The following is a 22797-nucleotide window of genomic DNA, read 5'->3' as shown; positions in this document are numbered from 1 at the left end:
CAGCTCTCCCCACCAGGGCCTTACCTGACACCCGGGTCCTCCATGACCCGGATTCCGTTCAGCAACTCTGTGAAGAGAGGATCCACCTTGATATGGATGGAGATGAGCTTCCCTAGTGCATCAGCAGCCTTCAGGCGCACGCCCCGGTTAGAGTCCTGCAGGGCTTTGGTGAAAGTGGTCTGCAGCTGGGGCAGGAAGGGCTTCAGGGCAATCCCAACCTGTTTGAGAGACCCACACCCAAAAGCACAGCTGAGGTGGAGTCCAGGGCCACAGTGCACTATAGGCACAAAAACAAATGATCACAAACCACCATAAGCTGCCCTGGCTCCCACACATAGGCCAGGAATAGATGTCCCGTTAAGGCAGGGGCGCCCAGCACAGAGAGGTCACACTCAGTCTCCTCTTCCGTTTTCAGCATCCTGCGCTGCACTGGGAGGATGACACCACCAGCACCACCACCACTACCACCACTACCATCCCCCCACCAGCGCCACCAGCAGCACCACCACCAGCAGCACCAGCACCAGCACCACCACCACCACCAGCACCACCAGCAGCACCAGCACCACCACCACCACCAAGGGAGCCGTGGACTTGGCTTAGTGAAGCCCTGTCCACGTGGACAAGTGACTCGAAACCCTTGTCTCCAAATACACTAGAGCAGGCTGGGAGACGCTGTCAGTACCATGGAAGAACATTTTAGTGCAAAGACAGGGAAATGGACCAGGTGTGTAAGGGCAGGTACCATCTACTGAGCATTTAACATTCAGCCTTCAGAACAATCCTATGAAACAGCCTCAGAAGGTCATCCTTGTACACATGTGCGCCCCCTCATTAACAATCCATTCTAATCCCTGACCACACATAGAAAAACAGGCACATTTGTGACAAAATACAGATGAGTCCAAGATGAAAGATTTACTTATTGCTAAATGGGAAAATCAAAGTAGCTGTTTGGAGGTTCAATGCCAATTAAAGTTTGGAGATACTGGGGTCGGGGTTTTGCAGGCAGCTGGGAGGCAGACCACAGAGTGAAGCTGGCAAACCTGCGGCGGGAACCACCTGCCTATGGGTGGCACCTGGCTTGTGGCCTAAGGGACAAATTCCAGGAGGGAAGGGCTCCATTTGTATACAGAGTTTAAAAAAACAAAACACAGAAAAGAACAGCACAGAATGTAAAGATGATACTTAATTTAAAAGAAAAAAAAAAAGACTCAATTTCCTACAGAATGAGGCTGATGCTCACGATCCCATTTTTTATCTGGGAAGATGCTCCCCACACTTTTCTCCCAAAAGGAAAAAGCTACAAATCTTAAGCTTTTGTTCCCAAACATCAAGTAAGAAATTTTTTTTTTTAACAACAACAAATCCTGGCTGTTTATGCTTTTTTAAATCCAAAGGGCTTAATTATTACACTATAAAACATCAGAAACAGTTAATGTGTTCAATCTTTGCTTCTGACACTTTGGGCAAAAACTGAAGTTAACTGCAGTTGCTCTCAGACTTCCTTTTCATTCTCTCCTCAGATTCTTTTCACCTCATTTATGAGGTGGTCATAAAGAAGGGAAATGTTTTTGAACAAGGTTTTAATTGTATTTACATGGCCCTGGATTTTGTCCTTTGACCCATTTATAAATAATAGCAATTAACATGCACTGGTGTGTCGAGTGCTTAGAATGTGTCAGGCCTCGTGCCTGATGTTATTTTATCTGAGCCCTGTGTCACACCGCCCTTCGAGAGGCAAGCAGTCTTAGTACTCTCAAAACACAGGTGAGGAAACAGGCTCAGAGGCTGCGTAACTTTCCCAAGGTCATTCTGGCCATACAGCTACCAAGTGGCGGACCTGGAATTGACCATGTGCAGTGCGTCTTGACTCCAAAGTCTTAACTCCCTCTGCTCTGCCGATTCCCCAAGATAAGCTGTCACCCCGCCTCTACGGGACACCGCGTGCCAGCATCCTACACACAAATCCATTCTCTAAGGCCTGAATGGACTGAGAGTGTGAACTCATCAGTCACTCACCTTGGCCAGCAAAAGGCTGAGTGTCTCAAGCAGAGCCGCCTTCACGTTCCAGCTGAACCGGTCCCCCAGGATGCGAATCAGAGGGCCAGTGATGCTGACCACGGAGGGTCTCAGGGCGTCCGCTGAGGTCAGGCGGATCACCAGGCCTAAAGCTTTGGCTGCTTCCTCTTTCTGTTCTGGGCTGCCAGTCAGGACGCCCTCCCGCAACACTGGAAGGATGGAGGTTACTCCCTGACAAGAGAACCACACCTGAGAGTCAAATCTCAAAGGTTCTGGGCCCAGGTGTCTCCCACCCGAAGCAAGGAGCTCCTGTTAGCCAATCTCTCCTCAACTCCATGAGAGATCGATTCAGGCCGCCAGGGTCGCAGCCTGAGATGGTGCTCGCTGGGGAACAGTCTTGACAGTGACAAGAAGAGCAGAGTCTCAGCAGGCCTACCACACAGGGTACCTGCACTGCTGTCACTCACTCACTCTGTCTGAGGTGGCTTCCACCACTTAAACCGAAGATGATGAACGCTGTCCCCAAGGTGTCACCACAGGGAAGAAGCACGCTGCCTGTGAAGGTGCAGAATGGCACCTAGAGCAAGCACTAAGCCAGATTAACACACGGGCTGCTCCAGCGGCCCGACCTCCTGGGACCCAAGGGGAAGGCGGAGGAAGACCGCATGCCTGCCGCACCCTGCACGGGTCCTGGCTTACCTTCTTTGGAAGGCAGAACCCTGGCACGTGTTCGCCTTTGCTCTCATTCCCTATAAGCCGGATTTCTTTGTGTAGTTCCTCAATTAGTGCCAGCTGGTTGCCAGCATCCAGTTTCTGTGGGAAGCCGAGAAAAAGCAGAGAGGATGTCAGAGTTCTAGGTAAAACCCTCTCAAGGCTGTTTCAAAATAATATAGCAGGCGGAAAGGTGTGGGTGGGAGTATAGATAAGACTGCCCACGAATCGACAGATGCTGAAGCTAGGTGACAGGTACATGGGGTGCCTTAGGAGTCTAGTCTTATAAGCGCCTGGAATTGTCCACAACCAGAAGCTGGCTGTGGGGTCCACAGCTCCTCACCTTGGTGATGGCATTCAGGGCATCCCAGCTCTCCTCCAGAACCACAGGGCTGGAGTCGTTGAAGAGGCGGATCAGGCCTGAGACCAGGCTCCGCAGGTGGCTAGTGTAGTCCACCTTTGAGCGGGAACAATAGATGTTGAGGATGATGGCAGCAGCCTGCCTCATGCCCACTTCAGGGCTGCGGGTGGCTTCCAACAGATCCTCGATGATGATCCGGTGCCCGGTGTCATCTTCTACCGAGAGGATCACAGCCTGACAGTTGGCCATCTCCTAAAACCACAGGGGATGCCTCGGCTGAGCACAACTCCTCCAGGACAGGACAGGATGGGGCAGGGTTAGAGAGCCTGCAGGAGTGACTGTGACACTCACCAGCTGCTCAGCTGGAGTCCCCAGCTTCTCCTTCAGGGCCAACATGACCGCCGGGAGGATCACGCCAAGATGACGGGTCAGGGCGTCGCCTGCCACAGACGAAAGGAAAGCCAGCACCCGGGTATTGACAGGTGGGGTCGTCAGCTGCGGAATGATTAACAGCAACTCAATGGGTGCTGCCCTGTGCTGGCCGCGGCGCTAAGCTCTGGGAGATCCCATCCCACTACAAGAGTCACCAGCCTCTCCCAGCATCTGAGTTCAGAGTTGGCCTTCACGCAGGCCCGGGGAACAGTGATGTGGCTGTGGCTTCTGGGCCAGAGGGTTGCCACGTGTTGGGACTTACCTTGGGCACGAGGTAGGGCAACACCACACGGCTCTTGATGGCCATCACTTGCTTCAGACCATCCAAGGCAAATTCTGACACCTCCTCATCATCCTGCAGAGGGGCAATGGGGGCAATGTTCAGAAGCCGGCTCTTGTCTCCACCTCTACTGTCTTGGACCGGCCGGTGCCAACGTCCTTCTCCAGTCTCCTCCCCTCCTCCCTCTGCACCCACATGGACTGACTGTCAAAGGAGAAACACAGAGCCAAATCCCATCCCGTGCACCCACTCCCTCTGGGGCCCACACTGCGGCTGCCTTGGCAGAATCAGCCCCCCGCGTGTTGCCTCTACAGAGATGGTAAAAGCCCGACTGGTAGGTGTGGGGCAGAGCCACTCACCAGCTGCTTCAGTAGAAACGGGAGGATGTCCTCCAGAGCCTGGTGGCCGATGGTGGAGTGCAGCTGCTCAAAGGTCTTGGCCGCCGCCTCCCTGACCTCCTCCAGCGGGTCACACAAGGCCTTCCTTGCCGTGGGCACAAGGGACTCGGAGAAATACAGCACCTGCAACGGTACAGGTGTACTGAACCCGACGTGGCAGAGGGAGAGGAAATCAGCAGGGGGGCGGTGAGGACCTCTGGCCCAGCCAGGCCACCGCTGCTCCCTGGGCTTGACTTTTTTTTTTTTAACTTAGATGGTTTCTGTGGAAATGCACAAGTATGAAAAAGCAGAGAGGCTGTGTAATCTACTCCCAAGGAGCCTTCACCAGACTTAATAATTAATAGCCTGATTTTTTCCGGCAAGTTCTCCAAATACTCTGGTCTCCTACAGGAACTTCAAACTCCTTCTCATGTCAAGGACCCTAGTGATGTGGCCTCCACTCCCCAGACTCTTTTGCTCATCTTCATAGGAAACTCCGAGTCCTTCTTCAAGTCTCAACTCAAATACTTGCTCCCTGGGACTTCCCTGGTGGCACAGTGGTTAAGAATCCACCTGCCAATGCAGGGGACACGGGTTTGAGCCCTGGTCCAGGAAGATCCCACATGCTGCAGAGCAGCTAAGCCCACGTGCCACAACTACTGAGCCTGCGCTCTAGAGCCCGCGAGCCACAACTGCTGAGCCAGCATGCCACAACTACTGAAGCCCGCATGCCTAGAGCCTGTGCTCCACAACAAGAGAAGCTTCTTACTGCAGTGAGAAGCCTGTGCACCGCAACGAAGAGTAGCCCCCGCTCGACGCAACTAGAGAAAGCCCAGGCGCAGCAACAAAGACCCAGCACAACCATAAATAAATAAATAAATAAAAATAAAATAAAAATTGAAATTGAAAAAACCTTGCTTCCTTATGAAGTCTTTGCATCTGCAACGGGGCCAATGACAGCTCTGTTTCCTCTGCAACCAATTCCACCAAAGCAACGCCCCCTATGAATCTAAGGACTGAATATGAATATGGCCACCAGCAAGGCCTCAGCCTTTGGGGCACTTACTATTTAATGAATCACAGCTCTTTTGGTGACAGAATTTACCTTTATTCTTTGAAAAATGCAAATATAAAACCCCAAATGTAATACGTATACTGATACACACAGGAGGAGAAGAATCCTGTAAATCAGACGAGGCTTTTCAGGCTGAGCAATTGGCTACGTGCTCGAATTTCTAACCCGCCACCCATTCATTGCTTTGGTGCTTTCATCCCAATCGAGAGCTCTATGCCTACTCTCAACCTACTCCCCACGTTGGGGAGGATCAATGTTTGGAGGATCAATTACCGTAGAAAAGTAGGGTCAGTGAAAAGGACTCCAACCCTCTTGAATGTAGCTGCTATGGAAACAGTCTCATTGCTGGAGACAATGCGTTTCCACCCACTGGGTACTCACTCTCATCTACTCCGCTCCCTCTGAGAACGAGCACACCCTCCTGCTCTCTGCCGCCCTCCACCACTCACACACGCGCACCTCCTTTCTCCGCTAAGTGCACCACACGTGTTAACTGAACTGATGTAGTGACACAAAAGGATTACTCTTGGAGCAACCTCAGGAGTGGTGAGGGAAAGACTATCTCCAATCTCCAAAAGCTACTCCAGGCCTCTAAATCGCTTAGGTCTTACAGCCTGTAAAACTGATGGGAAAGCTGAGAGGGAAATTCCAATGCACTGCGGCCCTGCCGGCACCCCGCTGCCAGCAATGCCCTCTGGAGCGAGGTTCGCATGTCCCTGAGGGTGAAGTGTCGCTAGTGGTGCAGTTTGTTCTGTAACCTCCCTGGCCCTCTGAGTCAGGTGCAGGACCCGCAGGGCCCTGCGGAGATACTCACGGCGTCCCGGCTGGTGGACTTCATGATCTCGCTCAGCCCAATGCACACTCCCTGCCTCTCATCACTCTTCCGAGACCTCAGGCCTTCCTCAAGGATAGGGATGATCTCAGGTAGGATTTTCTCCCCTAACTTCCGGACGAGATCTCCCAGTGTCCTGGCTGCAATCTGTCGGCAGAGCTCAAGTCAGGACATCGACTCCCTGCAAACCCCAGGGCACCCCATGCACAACTCCAGGATGAGGGCCCTGGAACCTCCCAGACTTTATCCAAGCCAGACTTAACTTTCCCAAACGCTCTTACCCCTGGAGAGCCCCCACGGTGCTTGCAAAACATGACAAAATAAAATGATCTCTCTGCGTCACACACACCTACACAACCTAAAGCAAAAGCTGGCACCTTATATACGACCAAGAAACTCATCATGTGCTGCCCAGTCAAGGGCCGATTTCCCTGGATCAAAAACTGGGGCCTAGAAGTCACTTAACCCTCATGCTCTTGCCCAGGAAAGCGGACCCTGAATTTGGGATAAACACTTTAAGGAAAAAAAGTCATCTCCTCTGAGGCCTCATGCAAACCCTTCTTCAGAGCCAAATACACATCTGCTTGCCAGGGATGGGGGTTGGGGGTGGGCCAAAGAGGACTGGCAGGAGCGATCATCAGCCCTGGTGGGCCTCTCCTCCAGCTGCACCGGCCTTCGTTCAGCCCCTGCTGTTGGCCGCATTCCCGCCCACCTCATGGCTTGTGCACATCCCATCCTGGTATCTCAAGCACTAGTCCCTTGGTCTGGAACAGTCTTTCATCACCTCCCCACCCATTAATGCTCACTCATCGTTCATCTTCAAGCATCACTTCTTCTGAGAAGGCTTCCCTGACCCCCAGCTGGTTGACCTGTTATAAGCATTAGCAGTGCCACATAGCACTTGCCATAGTTGCATTTTCCATCTGTTTTTGTGATTATTTGATTAACATTCATCTCCTCTACCAGACTGTAGCTCCACGAGGCTGCCTTTCTTCTCCACTATCTCCCCAGGTCTTGGGCCGCTGCTTAGCACATAGTAGATGATAAATATTTGTTGAATAACTAAGTAAATAAATAAATGCTCCCGTGTTAGATAGGGGACCCTAGGGACTCTCCCATCCTCTGCAGGCATCAGAGGCATCAGGGGCTGCTTGGTCAGAAGCAAGGCCTGCGAAACTTACCGTTCTCTTATCTGCACACGTGCTGGCCAGGAAACCCAACAGGAGCCCAAAGAGGGTGGGCAGGATCTCACGCAAGGTGCGGGGGGTATTGGAGACCACAATCTTCCAGACGTGCAGGGATGCTTGCCGCACAACCAGCTGGGTGTCAGAGCGGCCCATGTACAGGCCTGCTAACACCCGGTTCCGCCGATCTACCCCCAGGGCAGTGATGATTGCCTGCAACAGTGGAAAGAAGCAGAGAACACGAGGTGGTGAAGCCTCCACAGTGTGAGTGCCAGGGAGTCTCCCTACCATCAGCAGAGGGAGGAAAATCAAAATAAGGCACACACCTTGTTGGACTGGGCAGTTCCGAAGTTATCATCTTCAGAGGCAGTTTCTGTGGTCATCTTCCCTGTGACTCCTGAGATGTGGAACAGGAGATCCCCAAGGAGCTGAACAGAGCTGAACCTGAGGAGGCCAAGAACAGAGTCACACAGTCACAGGAGGCTGTCTCAGTGCACAACCAAGCCACTGGACAGAAAAGAGAATAGAAGGAAATGTACCCAAAACACTCATGGCGGTTCTCTTAGAACAGGAGAGGTCACAGACGATACTCATTTCTTTATAGTCTCCCACATATGTTCCTTCCAAGTTATCTACTAATGAACATTACTTTAATAATAAAAAAGGACATTTTTTAAAAGCAGATACAAAAATTTCTATAATAAAGTTATTAAAAAGAGAGAAGAGAGCACAGAGGGAAGTATTAACAAGAAACCAGGAATGTGGATCATCAGAACTACAGACATAAGGAGAGGCCTAGAAGGATAAACTTTTGTTTCTCTTCAAATTAAATTAGATTTATTGTTGTTGTTTTTTTGGCGGTACGCGGGCCTCTCACTGCTGTGGCCTCTCCCGTTGCGGAGCACAGGCTCCGGACGCGCAGGCTCAGCGGCCATGGCTCACGGGCCCAGCCACCCCGCGGCATGTGGGATCTTCCCGGACCGGGGCACGAACCCATGTCCCCTGCATTGGCAGGCAGACTCTCAACCACTACGCCACCAGGGAAGCCCAGATTTATTGTTTTTAATGATTACAGAAATACCATATTGAAACTGAAAATTCAAACAATACAAAAAAAATATAAAGAGAGTGTAAACAATCACCCAGACTCCCAGCACCCAGGCAACCACTCTGACACTCCAGTGACACCCTTGTACACATCACCCTCCCACACACACCATGTGTGAAGTGGGCCTGCACCACATACACTGGGCCATGGCCCGCACCTTTCCATCAACAATAGGTCGGGGAGCTTTCTGTGTCAGCAGACATAGTCCTTATGCCATTCTTTGTAATGGCCAAATCAAAGTTCATGGTGTGGATGTGCGATGACTTTTGTAAACCTACCTTCAGTTTTTCAAATGATAAACAATACCGCAACAAACATCCTTCTAAATACATCTTTAAGCACTTGACTAAATATGTCCTTGCAATAAAATCCTAGAAGTAGAATTTTCAGATTAAAAAGCATTCGCATTTAAAATTTTGACACAAACTGAAGGACTGAATAGAGAAAACTTTTTAGAAGAGAATTAGAATTGAAGACACTGCTATGGGATACTGGAGTTACAAAATGGTTAAAAGTGAGGGTCTGGAAAAATTGAGAGTTTTTCGCAGCATTTTGCTTTTCATTTCTCAGTTCCCCAAACACAGAACTATGGCCACTGGCTCTTTCCGCCTGAGTTCTCACCTTATTCTCCAGAGGTCGTCAAAGAGGCCTTGCTCCAGCTGGGGCAGCAGCAGGGCTATGGCCGTCTCGGCGTACATGGAGATGACCCGCTGGCCCGCACGCAGAGCGGTATCACGCACAAACTCGTTCTCATCAGCAAGAGCCTGTGCACACAGAGGGTGAGTCAGCCAGAACTGCCTCCCCCTAGGCACCCAAACCTAAGAGGAAATGGGACTCCCTGAAGAGCAGGATGAGGACTCCTGCCACCCAGCCCCAATTGGCGGGGAGCCCTAGCTCTCTGGGAGAGCGCATGTGTCCTGCCCTCCTCAGTAATTCTATCCTCAGCATTTTCGCTGGTGCCTACTTTGAGGATACAGGGGATGATGGGTCCCACATAAGGAGTGAACTTGTCCCCGAAGGTGATGGGCAGGTAGTTGAACATCATGATATAGCCATCTCGGACGTGGGGTGCAATGTCCACTTTGCTGGCTGTAGCCACAATTTCTGGCATCAGCTTCTCCAACTTCTCCACCCCCAAGCCAGCCATGACCTCGGCCAACCCTGCAAGAAAAGGACAGAATGAGCCCATCAGATCTAAGGGTTCCCAGAGGGCACTGCCGGTCTGGCCCCTGGGCCCGCCCTGCCTCACCCTGCGCAGCGCCTGAGCGATCCACAGAGCTCTGCTCATAGGTCAGTGTCTCCATCAGCCACGGCAGCAAGTCCTCAAAGCATGACTCCCCCATGCCCTTCACCATGGCTCCAAGAGCCTTTGCAGACACCGTCCGCACCTGTCAGGTAACCAAGAGCAGGGATGGTGAGGAGATGTGGCTCAAGACCAGGTGACCATGCAGGAGCAAGGCGGGGTGCCCTAGGGTCTCCTTCCCTTTACCAGACAGACGCAAATGCAGCTTATAGGGAATTCTTAGGAATCAATTTTCTGGGACTGGGCTAAAATAACGAGCTCCTGCCCCCTCTCCTCCCAGACTCACCTCAGGTACAGGATCCAAAAGAGAAGCTTTCAGACCAGGCGTCACGCTTGGCAGGTAAGGAGCCAAGTCCTGCAATAACAGAAGAGGTGGCTCAGGGGAGGCCCAATTCCGGCTTTCTCCAGCCCTGCTTCACGGTGGACCCTGACCACACCATTCTGTTGACTAGGAGCGCTCACAGGGGTGCTTGTCACTGGCAAAGAACCCCCATCACTCCCACTGGTTCCTTGAAGGCCCATGTGATTGCTCAGGGAAACCTACAAGGGACCCCAGGCCCATCCTCAAGAGGTCGAGTGAACCCCCAGATGCAGTTCAGTGCTCTTCCTCCTCCTGGGACCAAGGGCTGCCCAGACTCAGGAATCTAGGAAATTCTTTTGGCACTCCTTTCAGAATTGCATTATCATCTTTTCACTCTCTTCACCTTAAAAGGTTTATGTCTCTTGATACGGCATTCAGCTTTCAGAAACAGTTTTAAATATAGAAAATGCCTTATGTTCACTGCAGCATCATTTAAAATAGCAAAAAACCTTGGACACTGTATGACCAACAATAGAATTATATAAGTTATGATATATAAACTCGTTGGAATATTACATAACTATTAAAAACTCAAGTTTTATGAATAACTTGCTATAACTTAGAAATACATTTATGTTTGGAAATATCTTTTTTTTTTTTTTTTTTTTGCGGTACGCGGGCCTCTCACTGTTGTGGCCTCTCCCATTGCGGAGCACAGGCTCCGGATGCGCAGGCTCAGCGGCCATGGTTCACGGGCCCACCCACTCCGCGGCATGTGGGATCTTCCCGGACCAGGGCACGAACCCGTGTCCCCTGCATCGGCAGGCGGACTCTCAACCACTGCGCCACCAGGGAAGCCCGGAAATATCATTTTTTTACATGTAATTTAAAAACATTAACAATAATTATTTTAGCTTTTGGAGGGCTATGGATAAAATTTTTTGGTTTTCCAACTATCCCAAATTTCCTAGGATTGACTAACTTTCCCACTTTATCTCTTGTGCCCATAGCCTCAGCAAGCAAAGCAGAGCTGTGGTAGTGAGATCACACATCCAAGCCCCTAGGAGCAAGTAAACAAACAAAGTCAATCTCCCAAACTAGGCTAATTTCCTCTGAGAGGCTTACAGAAGCAAATGCTTTCAACAAGAAAACACCGCAAGCAGTCAAAGCAGCAGTCGGTTTCCCAACACTCCTGAAAGGTCGTCAAAGGCAAGGCTGGACCTTTCCTCCCTGTCAATCTATAAAAGGAGCCCAGTGGGACAGGCCTCACCTGGGGTCTGAGCTAGTAAGGACTTGTATCGCTATGTTCTGGAAGATGCCCAGAGAGCCTAGATTTCTACCCTCCACCCCCAAATGGTCCATTTCTCCCCACAAATATAATCAGGGGCCAAATGCTCATAGCTCTCCTGTGTCTACTGTCAGTAGGGACTCTGTGCCCTAAACCAGCATCCATTAGTCTGTCCTGTACGAGCCCCAGATAGGCTGATACCTTCTGGTCTGTCAGGGAGTACATGTTGCCAATGATCTGGGCTGCCATCTTCCGTGTGTCCGTGGAACGGTCCTGGAAGGCTCTCTGGACAATGGGCATGATGAGGGCCAGGGACGGGGCATCAATGAAGTGGACAAACTTGGTATCCAGCAAGGTCTGCAAGCACTTCTGGGTCTTCCGAGAGGGGTCCGTCAGGGCATCCAGCAGGACTGGGGCAATGGCTGCATGTCCAAACAAGAGAGAGGCTGCTTTGTACAAGTCTATGGTGTGGCAAATCTGCTGGATCCCCAGCACTAGAGGGAGCCAAAAGAGAAGGGAGTCCAAGGTCACCCCTCCCTAGAGCCCCACGAATCGCCAACTGAGGAAGCCAGCCTGTCTGCAAAGAGCAACTCTATTCTTGCTCCCCAAGAGGAAGCGGTGTGGGGACAGCAGCCATCACCCCTTTGCACTGCACAGTTGTGGTCTGGTGGGGCACCTGTGGGCTAGCTTCAATGGCACTGAGCTGCAGCCTCAGTGCTGGGCCTCCGTGGGAGAGCTACTTGGACAACATGGATCTTATTCTGGAAGCAGCAACCCAAAGTGGTCTTGCGAAAAAACTGTTTGGAGACACCAAAGGCCCACTCCCAGTGGTGGGAGTGAAGCACACAATACTCAGAGCAGCTAAGCCCAGGTACAACAAGCTCTCAAAAGTTCAGCACCATCAGCCCAGCAGAAGGAATTCCAAGAGGAATACCTGGCTTATCTTTTCCACAAACCCAGGGAATTCAACAACTACAAAGACACATGCTGGTCAAGACTTTTAAGGGAATTCCCTGGCAGTCCAGTGGTTAGGACTTGGTGCTTTCACTGCCAGGACCCATGTTCAATCCCTGGTCAGGCGACTAAGATCACGCAAGCCAAGCACGCAGACCAAAAAAAACAACAACAGAAAACAACAACAACAAAACACTAATAACTCAGTTAAAAAATGGGCAAAGGATTTGAACAGACAGTTTGCCAAAGAAGATATGCAAATGAAAAATAAGCACATGAAAACATGTTCCACATCATTAGTCATTAGGGAAATGCAAATCAAAACCACAATGAAATGCCACTTCACACCCACGAGGATGACTGTAACCAAAAAGACAGACAATAACAGAGGTGGCAACTGGAACTCGCATACACTGCTGCCGGGAATGTCAAATGGTACAGCCGCGTGGGGTAACAGTCTAGCACTTCCTCAAAAAGGTAAACAGTTACCACATGACCCAGCGATTCCATTCCTAGGTATCTAACCAAGAGAACTGAAATCATGCCTACAGGGAAAAAAAAAAAAACCTTGGATACAGACGTTCATAGCAATATTAACAGCCAAAAAGTGGAAACGACCCAAACATCTACCAATTGATGAATGGATAAACAAAATGTGGTATACTCATTCATTGGAATACATTATTGGGCCATAAAAGGAAAGAAGTACTGATACATGCTACAGTGTGGATGAACCTTGAAAACATAATGCTAAATGCAAGAAGCTAGACATAAAAGGCCACACACTGTATGATGCCATTTACGTGAAGTGTCCAGAATAGGCAAACTCAGAGACAGAAAATAGATTAGTGGTTGTCAGAGGCTAGAGGTAGGAGGGGAAATGAGGAGTGAATGCTAATGGGTGGGTGTGGGGTTCCTTTCTGAGATGATGAAAATGCCCCGGAACTAAACAGCAGTGATACTTACATAATTTTGTGAAAATGCTAAAAACCACTAAGTTGTACATTTTTGAGAAGTGAATTTTACATTATACAAACTAGTCAATTAAAAAAAAAAAAAGGCCCCAGGCTGGATTCTGAAAATGAAGGCATTCATTTGATAGAGATGAGACTATTCTGGGCCTTAGAAATCCCCAGGGGTGTTGGACATTGTAAACAACAACAAAATCCACATCTACCTATTCATCCCTTAAAAAACAAAAACAAAAACCCATCATTTTCTGAATGAAAACAAGTCTGGAAATACTCAGGCTGAAAGGCACTGAATGGGTACCGATGTTCTATGCTGAAGCTTAAAAATTAACAAGTACAGTACTGGTCAAGGTAGCTGGCTGGGGTTTGTTTCTAGAAATCAATCTTTCCCTAATTACTCAAGAAATAACCACAGTAAAAAGTAAGCTCCCTAACCTTCCCTCTATCACAGGCCTCCTGGAATGAGAGAGAATAGAAAAGTTCCCCAAAACCTAACACTTTGGATGATGCAGATGTGGTCCAGAGCTTGTCATTTATCTGTTGACCTCAAGGCTCCCTTAGAGTCAAGCTATTTCTGGGCCAACAACTCAGTTTCCCTACCTGAGCAGTCAATGACTGCTCCAGACCAACAGGAAAACAGACCACTTCCGAACTACTTTCCACTTATTATCGTAGGAAAAGGGCTCCCCCAAATTTAGAGGTTACCTCAATGTGAACATATCTGTCCTCAGAGGGCCTAAGCTGAATGGGTGCATGTTCCCTGCAGTGTCCAGGGATAGGAGGAGGAACCGGGGCCAGTGCCCTCGTGGGAGAGGCGTACCCAGGATCTCGGGGTTCCTGATGACGGAGCCAATTTGCCTGAGCGCCTGCTGTCCGGCCTTCTGCACTTTGACGTGGGAGTCGGTGAGCACCTCTGTGAGCTTGGGCACGATGTTGGGTAGGCAGGACGACAGCTGCTTAGGAGCACAGTATGCCATCGCCCCAAGCAATTCCACCGACCCTGCAGACGGCAGACACACGCCCAGCATGAAATCACTGAGCACAGGTTGGCAAGTCGCCTGGGCTGGCTGCCCGGGCAAGGGACACACGGCCTGCTCCTCTGCAGACTGCTCCAGCAGTCCCGGGACAGGGCCGGGCTCCAGCCAAGCGAGCAAAATGCTCCTGAGGCCTGCTGAGCCTGGGCAAGAGGCTGGGCAGTATTGGGGAGAGTGGCCAGACCTGGCTTAGAGCTGACAGTGATCCAAGGTCAATTCACTGAATTTCTCTGGCCTCAGTCTCCTCATCCACAAATGAGGAGACTGATTAAGATTGTGATTTTTCAAGATGTAGGGGGAAGCCTGAAGGACTGAGGAGGAAGCCCCGATGCTGACCCTCCCCAAACCTGAGCAACTCTGTTTTACAAATTAGGATTCCAAATAAGATTACATTTTTTAAAAAGGGGTTTCGGGACTTCCCTGGTGGCGCAGTGGTTAAGAATCTGCCTGCCAACGCAGGGGACATGGGTTCAACCCCTGGTCCGGGAAGGTCCCACATGCCGCAGAGCAACTAAGCCCGCCCCGTGTGCCATGACTACTGAGCCTGCGCTCTAGAGCCCGCGAGCCACAACTACTGAGCCCGCGTGCCACAACTACTGAAGCCCACGCACCTAGAGCCCGTGCTCCACAACAAGAGAAGCCACTGCGTGAGAAGCCCACGCACTGCAATGAAGAATAGCCCCCGCTTGCCGCAACTAGAGAAAGCCCACGCGCAGCAACAAAGACCCAACACCACCAAAAATAAAATAAAAATTGATTCATTAAAAAAAAAAAAAAAAAAAGGTGGTTTAATGGGGTGGGGAGAAAGGCTTTAAAATCACAGACCTAGCCACAGACAAGCCTTAAAGCTCTGCGATTTCCTGACTTAGGTCTGTGGCTCCTGTGAGAGGCCTGTTCTTTGCAAGAAAGCAACAAACTAATAAAGGAATGAGCTGCCTAACCAGAGTCTTGGCCTCATCCCTGGGCTGGGGAGCACACACAGCACAAGAGCTGTGGCTCTGGACCCCTGTAAGGGCAGTTTTCAGAACAGGAAGTTGAGGGAGGGAGGGAGGGAATGGCCTTACCGGCTTTGGTCCTCCAGGATTCCTCCTCCAGGGCAGCCAATAAGGAGGGGAGCACCAGCTTCACCCCATGAGCACTCAGGTTGCTCATCACAGCCTTGGCACAGTCATCTGCAGCCTCAAGGGAGGAGAAAAGATGTTCAGGGGCCTCCTCGGCTACGCAAGGGTCAAGGCCTGATGCTGGACCGAGGGTTCTCCTGGTGACCAACGCTCACTGGGGGGGTCTACTGCGTCAGACCCTGTGCCCAGGCCCGCAGAGACAGCTGAGCAGGAGAAACATGGTTTCTCACCTCACAGGGCTTCAGTACTTCACTGGGAACCAGAGGAGTCCGTACCAGTAACCAGTGTCCAAGATGCGGGCAGAGGGCTTGCCAGCAGCAGGGGCCTCGAACCACTGCCAGCCATTCCCAAGTGCAGCCTCAGGACTTACCTCACGCACGTACTGGTTCCCATCCCCGAAGCACAGCAGCAGATGGGGCAGCACATGAACCACGTACGGCTCGAAGAGCTTCCCCAGCATGGTGCAGAGCATCTCGAAGGCAAAGAGCGCTCCTGGGGGAGAAGGCAGGACGGCTGGGAACAGGATGTCCTCTCGGGGCAGCCACAGGACAAGCTCCCCACCACCTCCTCACCCTCTGGAAACACTCAGGGCAGCTGTGGGACTAAAGTGGCTGCCCCGTGAGGGAGCAGCCCCTCTGCCTCCCCTGAGCAGAAAGGAGGTGAGAACAGGGAGCACTAACAGCTAGAATGGCAAGTCTCTCTCAGCTGAGGGTGTTGCTGAGTTAGAAAAAAGGGAAGTCCGGGCCGCATCAGCAAGGATGGGATGGAATGGCTCACAGACAGCTGCCCCCCCTGCAGCACACACACAAACGCCAGCCTTCAGCAGGGGAGGAAAAGCCAGATTCCCTCCTCTGGCAGCCATGGGGACTGACCTCCCACACTGGGCGGCACCGAGCTTGGAGACACTCACCCTCTCGGCGGCGGAAGTTCTTCTTGTCCTGGATGGCATCAGTCAGCGCAGCCATCATCTCCTGCTGCTTCAGCGACAGGATGCCCAGGCCCTTTACCAGGCCCGCCAGCCCGTAAGCAGCCCCTTTGCGCTCAGCGTACTTGTCTGACTCCAGCAGCTGCTGCATCAGCCTCTGGATCATCCCTCCAGCGTCCTCCTTGATGGCGGGGACGAGGGGCGGCAAGCAGCTGGCCACGGATTCCTGGACCTGGGGGAGGGGCCCGCCACGTCAGTGCTGCAGCTCAACCACAGCCAGGCCCTGGCAGCCGATGCAGTCTTCTGCAGCACCTCACCCCTAGACGTCCCCCAGCCCCATCTCAGCCACCGCCTGTCAGAGCATCGGAAAGGCAGATGGTGGTACAAGCTCATGCCTGACCCGCATTCCGTCAGGGTGCACGCTACATCTGTTAGCCAGGAGAGCATCAGCCATTACGGTGCTATTTCTGGTCTGAAGAGAGAACCTAGGCCTGGGCAGGTGGGGTAAAACCTCAGGAAGATTAAACCCACTCACAGAGGAAGATCCAGAGAGAAGCATGCTACTGTGCCTCCTTAAAAACAACCCAAGTCTCTCAGTTTTCAAATCTGTCAGTCAGGGAAATGGGGCTGGGCCTTACAGGGCCAGGTCCAAATCAAGCAGTCCCAAAAGATGCTGTCAATCGTCTTCCAGCCACAGCTCATGAAGCCCGACCAGGGCAGCGAGGCAGTCTGCAGCCAGGGGCCTGGGCAGGAAGCTTGGGAGGCCAGGTACTCTGACAGACTATTTGACCACAATTCAGTAAACCTGTGGTTTTCAACTGTGCCTTTGAGGAGGACACTCTGGGTTGTCCGAAATGCAAATAACAGAAAATACATGTAAATGTGTTTTTTAAATAAGAGAAAAAAAAAAAATCCTTGCACTGTGGCTTGGAGGCTGCATCACAAGGCCCCCAAAACATATAACTAACACAGGGAGAGGATCAGGAAAAGGCTAACACAACAAGAACGATTCATTTTTTTTTTTTAAACCTCTGTATCCCCAGGGACAGGTTTACTCTAAATGCAAAAAATGACTCTTAGAAAATGAGTAGAAAAAAATGAAAACATCTAAGAGGTCTACTAGAACAAAGTAACAAACTAACTCCCCCTCCAGAGGTGAGTATTCCTGACTATAAACCAGGCTGTCCCGAGACGAGATGACTCCTCGCAGAGAACTGGGCCTTCTACACCCTGATACCCGACTCTGTCCCTAGCGTCCCACTGCCCACCCACAGTTGGGGCCCCAGGCCAGGGGGCAGGTACCTGTTGGGAGGGGGTGGAGAGAGCGGCGATGAGCTTGGCGACAATAGGCTTCACTTTGGGGTCGCTCTTTTCCAGGTGCTTGGCTAGAGAGCCCATCAGGACCACCACGCTCTGCCGCACAGCGTCATAGCTGGCATCATTGGGTGCGTTCTTCAGAAACTCCTCAAACACCGGCAGCAGCGAGTTGACGTTCTCCTGGAAAGCCAAGAGCTCCTGGAGCCTCACATCAGCCCATAGGCTGTGCCTGGGGATGACGGTCTCTGCCCCAGGACCAAGCCCAAGTCTGGCTCTGGGACAGGTATCCTAACAAGCTAGCCAGCAGTGCCAGCGGGTTTCCCAGTTTTCTGGCAGGACTGCAGCAGACTTACAAGAATTTAACACCCTTTTGGGGGGGTCTTTATGACTCAAAAGAAATACAAATGGAATTTTCCACGGGGGCTAGTGCCCTGCCAGGATTTCGAGCACTCAGCATCCCTGTGGCACCACTGCTCAGCCCACCTTGGCCCAGCCTTCTCCCCACCTCCTCAGCTAGCTGAAATCTTTTACCTTCCCATGCGTGTTGAGCGTCTCAAGGGCTGCATCTAACATGCACTTCCGGACATCTGGGTTTCGGTCGTTGAGGGCATCAGGGACAAAAAATTGAAAGAGTGGCTTCACCTGAGAACTGTCCAAACACTGGGAGAGCTTGTTCAGGGCCAAAGCCAAGCCACACCTAGGAAAGAAGGGGGAGCATGTCAGGGGGGCAAGGGCAAGCCAGAGGCCTCCTCCCCTGCTGGTGGCACCTATCCCAGTATGTCACTAGGAGAGTGAGCCTGCCAACAGCAAACACTGCTTCAGGGGCAGAGCACAACACAGAGCCCAATGCCCTGTGCTTACCCACTGCTGTGCCCACTGGTGTGGCAACGGCCCACTTGTAAAACAGAGACCTCCTATCTGTCCAGAGTTTACCTCCTACAGGGTGACCTTGGGGAGGGGACCAGCTCTGCCTCTGTTTCCCCATGTGTGAGTGCATCACCTACCCCTCTCCCTCCAGGGGAGGAGGAAAGGGAGGTGAAGGAACCAGATGTGAAGGCATTCAGAAGTGGACATACTCTACAAAGGCTAAGTACTATTATTCTTTCAGCTACAGCAGTAAGGAGGGGCCCAGGGGCCTCTACAGAAACAGAGTCCCTCGAAAGAAAGGAGAAACATGTCGTCTAGCTAGCCAGGAAGAGCCAGAACTTGAACTCAGGTCTCTGACTCAGAGGGAGGTCTTGCTGTTTCCCTCCGCTGATCCATTATCCCATGCTGCCTCTTCACAGCACCCAGCCCAGCCAACCTGCCACACCTCAGAAAGCACTGAGTGGTACAAGGCTGAAGCAACTGTTATACCTGGCTTCCCACTGATCTGGCGGAGATTCTGAGATAACTCGTCCCAAAGCATCCAGCACCGGGGGCGGCCGCTGCAACAGACAGGTTGATCAATGCACTGCAGTGCTCTCTCCAATAAAGCCAATGACCCAGGTGAGACGGGAGATTAGGCACAAGCCACCCTGAGCCACAGTATGGCTCCTGTTTGGAGCAGGTGGGAGGTTGAAAATGGTCCAACCCACCCTTACACACTCAGACTGCATCGCGGTGCACAGACGACTCACATAGAGCTTCTCCTGGTAAATCTCCATAAGCCTGCCCATAACCTCCGCCGCCTGCCGCTGGTAACGCGCCACTGCTTGGGAGAGGGCTTCAGCCCCGGCCTGCCTCACAGCTGCCTCGTGATAGATGACGTCATCGATGAGCAAGGAGCAGAGGTCTGGCTGCAGATCTAGGCCCATGGTTGACCAGAGCCTGTAGCAGACCAAAGGCGGAGCTGGTCAGACAAGGATCTGCAGCACGGGCCCTGCCAAACCCGACCACCCGACCCTTTTTCCCTCTGTAGGCTGAGCACGCTGGGTCCAGTTATTTCATGAGGGGAAAGAGAACAGAGCAGGAAAACCAGCCTTCCGACGGCTCTCACCTCTCTGCCAGCTTCCGGATCTCCTCCTCCTTGTCAAACTTGACCACCCAGAGCCTCCGCAGAAGGTTCAGGCCATTCTTCTCATCAGTATCAGGCGCTGGCAATACCATGTGGAGTTCCAACAGCCCCTGAGAGGGGGTGGGACCACACCGTGAGGCATGACCTTTGGGAAGAGCCTCTGACCTGTCCCCCACCACCCTGCCTCCCGCTAGGGCTGAACCGTCCAAGACGTAGCCACTAGCCGCACGTGGGTCTCCACAGTGAAATCATTTAAAACAAACTCTAACTTTTTCAGCTGCACCAGCCACATTTCAAGTGCTCAACAGCCATATGCTGGCTGGTGGCTACCACACTGGACAGCACAGATGTATATTTCCAGCCCTGCAGAACATTCCACTGGACAGCACTGGTTAGGGAATGCCATGAGTCAGTTCAGCTCATTAGCTGCTCTTCAAAGAGCTTTTCTTTCATGAAATGATGGCATATAGCGGTAGAATCTTTTCTAACATAAAATTTAAAAATTTAACTCTAAACACGCAAGTCAGACAAAACCTCAGAAAAAGGACATTCCCTTTGTTTTAGGAACTATCTGCCACATTGCCATTGTTTTTCAAATTTTTACCAAGGACCAGTGCAAACTCTGTCACAGAGCAATAGCAGGAGCCTGCAGTCTGGCATCTGGGAATCAATGTCTCATATTCCAAGGGGATCCTTTAGCTTTGGGTCCCAAAGCACCAAGAGACAGCAAGTATAAGGTAGTAGGTTGAAGAAATGAACCAATCCTGTGAGTTATATCTGTCTATAAAAGTACCAAGATCCACATTCCGTTTTAGAAATTAGGTGAAGTCTTCCGAGGTGAAGAAAAGAATAGGCAGTGATACATGACAACTGCTTAGCTGTTCCAATTCCTAGAATGACCCCAAACCACACTCTGTGACCTCTTCTCTTTGCCTCCAGGACACGCTGGTGCATATGTGCGGCATCTCCCATCAGGGCAGCTCGAACAGGGATGCTGAGGGACAAGGGATGCCAAGGTAGCCCCAAGAGGGAGTGGGCACGCACCCGGAGCGCAGTGTCCCGCACACTAGCACAGGGGGACAGCAAGGCGCAGAGCAGCACGTCCACCTCCTCCTGCTCTGCAAAGGCACAGCCATCCTCGCCACTGCTGCTGGCACACAGGGTGGTCAGGGCGTCTGAAGCCAGAACCTGAGGAAGACATCCATCCGCTGGGCTCAGTTCCCCAATTTTTTTTTCCTACTATGGGGCCAGGCAGGGGAGCCAGGTGATGGGCTGAGGAGCCCAGGGGGGAATCTGAACTGAGAATGCCCACCCCACAGCCGTACTAGGGCTCAGACCCCAGCGCCAGGCCAAGGCCAGTGGCAGGACCCAAGCAAAACCCCTCACCAGCTGAGAACAGTCAGGCTGGCTCTCAAAAGCAGCCCTTCTGCCCAAGGCCAGAACTGAGGGCTGAGAGAACTAGAACCTGAGGTTGGGGTCATGAACTGAGTCACAGCAAAAGCCAACTGGGAACCAGATCACCTGCAGTTGGGGAGAGCCTGTGCCGATCACCCAAGTCAGAAGGCGCAGCATGGCCACACGAGGCAGCAACTCTGGGCCATTCTAAGAGAGAACAGAAGGTAAGTCAGGGTGAAGCTCCAGGGAAGGTCTGTAACCAAGTCCGGTGGCACATGAAGCAGCACCCTCTCACCCACAGGGCAACATTCTGTGTCATACTGCTGACTCCACTGTAGAAACCCTGTCAGGTTTACAACTCAATCCACAGGAGCCAACCCCAGTCAACCAGATCTTCAGGGACTAAAATTTTATAAATAAACTTTTAACCTTAGTTGAAACTCACAGAATATGAAATACAGGTGGCCCATAAACATATGAAGAGATACTGAACTTTACAAGTAAAGTAAAAAAATGTGAAATAAAACATTACACCATTCTTTCACCCATCGTTGGCAAGATTACCACTACGTGAGGTTGTATTAGGATTGGAGAAAAGAAAACACTCAGTGAGGGTATAGCTCAGAACATGTCACAGAACCTAACAATTCCATGCCCAAGAATCTGTCCTATAGAAATGTTCACACAGTGTGCAAGGGACATAAATGTACAAGGGGGCACACCACAGCGATGTTCAAAATATGGAAACGTTAGAAACAACCTTAAAATATCAATCAACAAGTAAAAAGTTAACTAAACCATGGTGAACCCACAGCATAGAACCCCATGCAGCCTGTGAAATTAGATCCATGTGACGTGGATCACATGGATCCGGACACCGGAGGAGACCCACAGAATATCGTCCCATGAAAGAAGCAGTGCAATCCATTTTTGCTTTACTGTGTTTGTGGGTATGAGTTTTGAATGTGCTTAAAAAAAAAAAAAAAGTCCACAAGGGTATAGGCCAAACTGTTAGCAACAGTTACCTCTAGGGAGTGGCATTTCTCTTTTTGCTTCTGTACTGTTGGAATTTTACACATGCATTACTTTGGCAAATTTTTAGAACATAATCTATTAAAAAGAAAACTCCTCAATGAATGAGCTCCAGTCTCACAATCATAAGCAAGTCAAAGGGAGAGAGAGTGATCAGAACTATCTTCTGAGTTAGAAACAAAACAATAAATTAATACAAAATCCTTCAACTTCTTTGGGTCAGAAACTATCAGACACAAGAGACCCATAAGCTTCTGTGAGGTCTTGACAACCACACTGAATAGAACATTTGGGTTCTCCTCACCAATGGTTGCTGCTATAGGTATATGTATATGCTGCACGACCTCCCCCCCAGAATTGTTCATGGGAAGCGTCAGAAGCCCCTGCCTCCCCAATGCCCTCAAACCGAGAGGGAGCCGAGCTCCCCGGGCCAACCTCGTCCACACGCCCTGGCGGGCTGCTGGGTGAGGCCCTCAGCTGGGCGTGGACGGTGAGGATCTGAAGAATCTGGGCCACGCGCTCCTCCTCCTCCTTGCTGTGGTGGGGCATCTCGGTCAGCACCATCTTCAGAAACGGGAAGACTAAGGAGAAGGCTGGCGCGGACAGGGGCGCGGCGTCTGTGAGAGCAAGAAGCAGATGGATCCTGTAGGTTGGGCAGGACCCCGAGCACGGCTGCCTCAGTGTCCATCCTCAGGGCAAGTGGGTGGGGGGAAGGCTGGAGGCCCTGACACCCTGAAGCATGTGGCATGACAAGAGGGATGACAGGCAGTAGCCCAGT

General features: G+C 51.3%; 1 protein-coding gene across 1 annotated transcript in view; it reads right to left on the bottom strand.

The window, feature by feature from the left end:
• The window catches only part of GCN1 (GCN1 activator of EIF2AK4), a gene marked incomplete at its 5' end in the record, with an annotated part of 57218 nt that overhangs the window by 5830 nt on the left and 28591 nt on the right, over positions 1–22797 (bottom strand). Inside the window, 27 exons of the mRNA XM_082853506.1 lie at positions 25–218; positions 2023–2253; positions 2722–2835; positions 3077–3346; positions 3446–3589; positions 3789–3881; positions 4166–4327; positions 6073–6237; positions 7272–7487; positions 7601–7718; positions 9004–9146; positions 9347–9543; positions 9632–9770; positions 9972–10040; positions 11476–11696; positions 14020–14199; positions 15298–15412; positions 15725–15846; positions 16265–16511; positions 17582–17776; positions 18128–18293; positions 18953–19023; positions 19216–19405; positions 19575–19702; positions 20637–20780; positions 21114–21194; positions 22455–22636. Coding sequence (XP_082709632.1) covers positions 25–218; positions 2023–2253; positions 2722–2835; positions 3077–3346; positions 3446–3589; positions 3789–3881; positions 4166–4327; positions 6073–6237; positions 7272–7487; positions 7601–7718; positions 9004–9146; positions 9347–9543; positions 9632–9770; positions 9972–10040; positions 11476–11696; positions 14020–14199; positions 15298–15412; positions 15725–15846; positions 16265–16511; positions 17582–17776; positions 18128–18293; positions 18953–19023; positions 19216–19405; positions 19575–19702; positions 20637–20780; positions 21114–21194; positions 22455–22636 — 4297 coding nt within the window. The remainder of the gene's footprint in view (positions 1–24; positions 219–2022; positions 2254–2721; positions 2836–3076; positions 3347–3445; positions 3590–3788; positions 3882–4165; positions 4328–6072; positions 6238–7271; positions 7488–7600; positions 7719–9003; positions 9147–9346; positions 9544–9631; positions 9771–9971; positions 10041–11475; positions 11697–14019; positions 14200–15297; positions 15413–15724; positions 15847–16264; positions 16512–17581; positions 17777–18127; positions 18294–18952; positions 19024–19215; positions 19406–19574; positions 19703–20636; positions 20781–21113; positions 21195–22454; positions 22637–22797) is intronic.

Source organism: Leucopleurus acutus, assembly GCF_964270905.1.
Source record: "Leucopleurus acutus genome assembly, chromosome: 13".
NCBI classification, from domain to species: Eukaryota; Metazoa; Chordata; class Mammalia; order Artiodactyla; family Delphinidae; genus Leucopleurus; species Leucopleurus acutus.
Note: the sequence above shows the minus strand (reverse complement) of the source record. Positions and strands in the feature narration are given on the sequence as shown.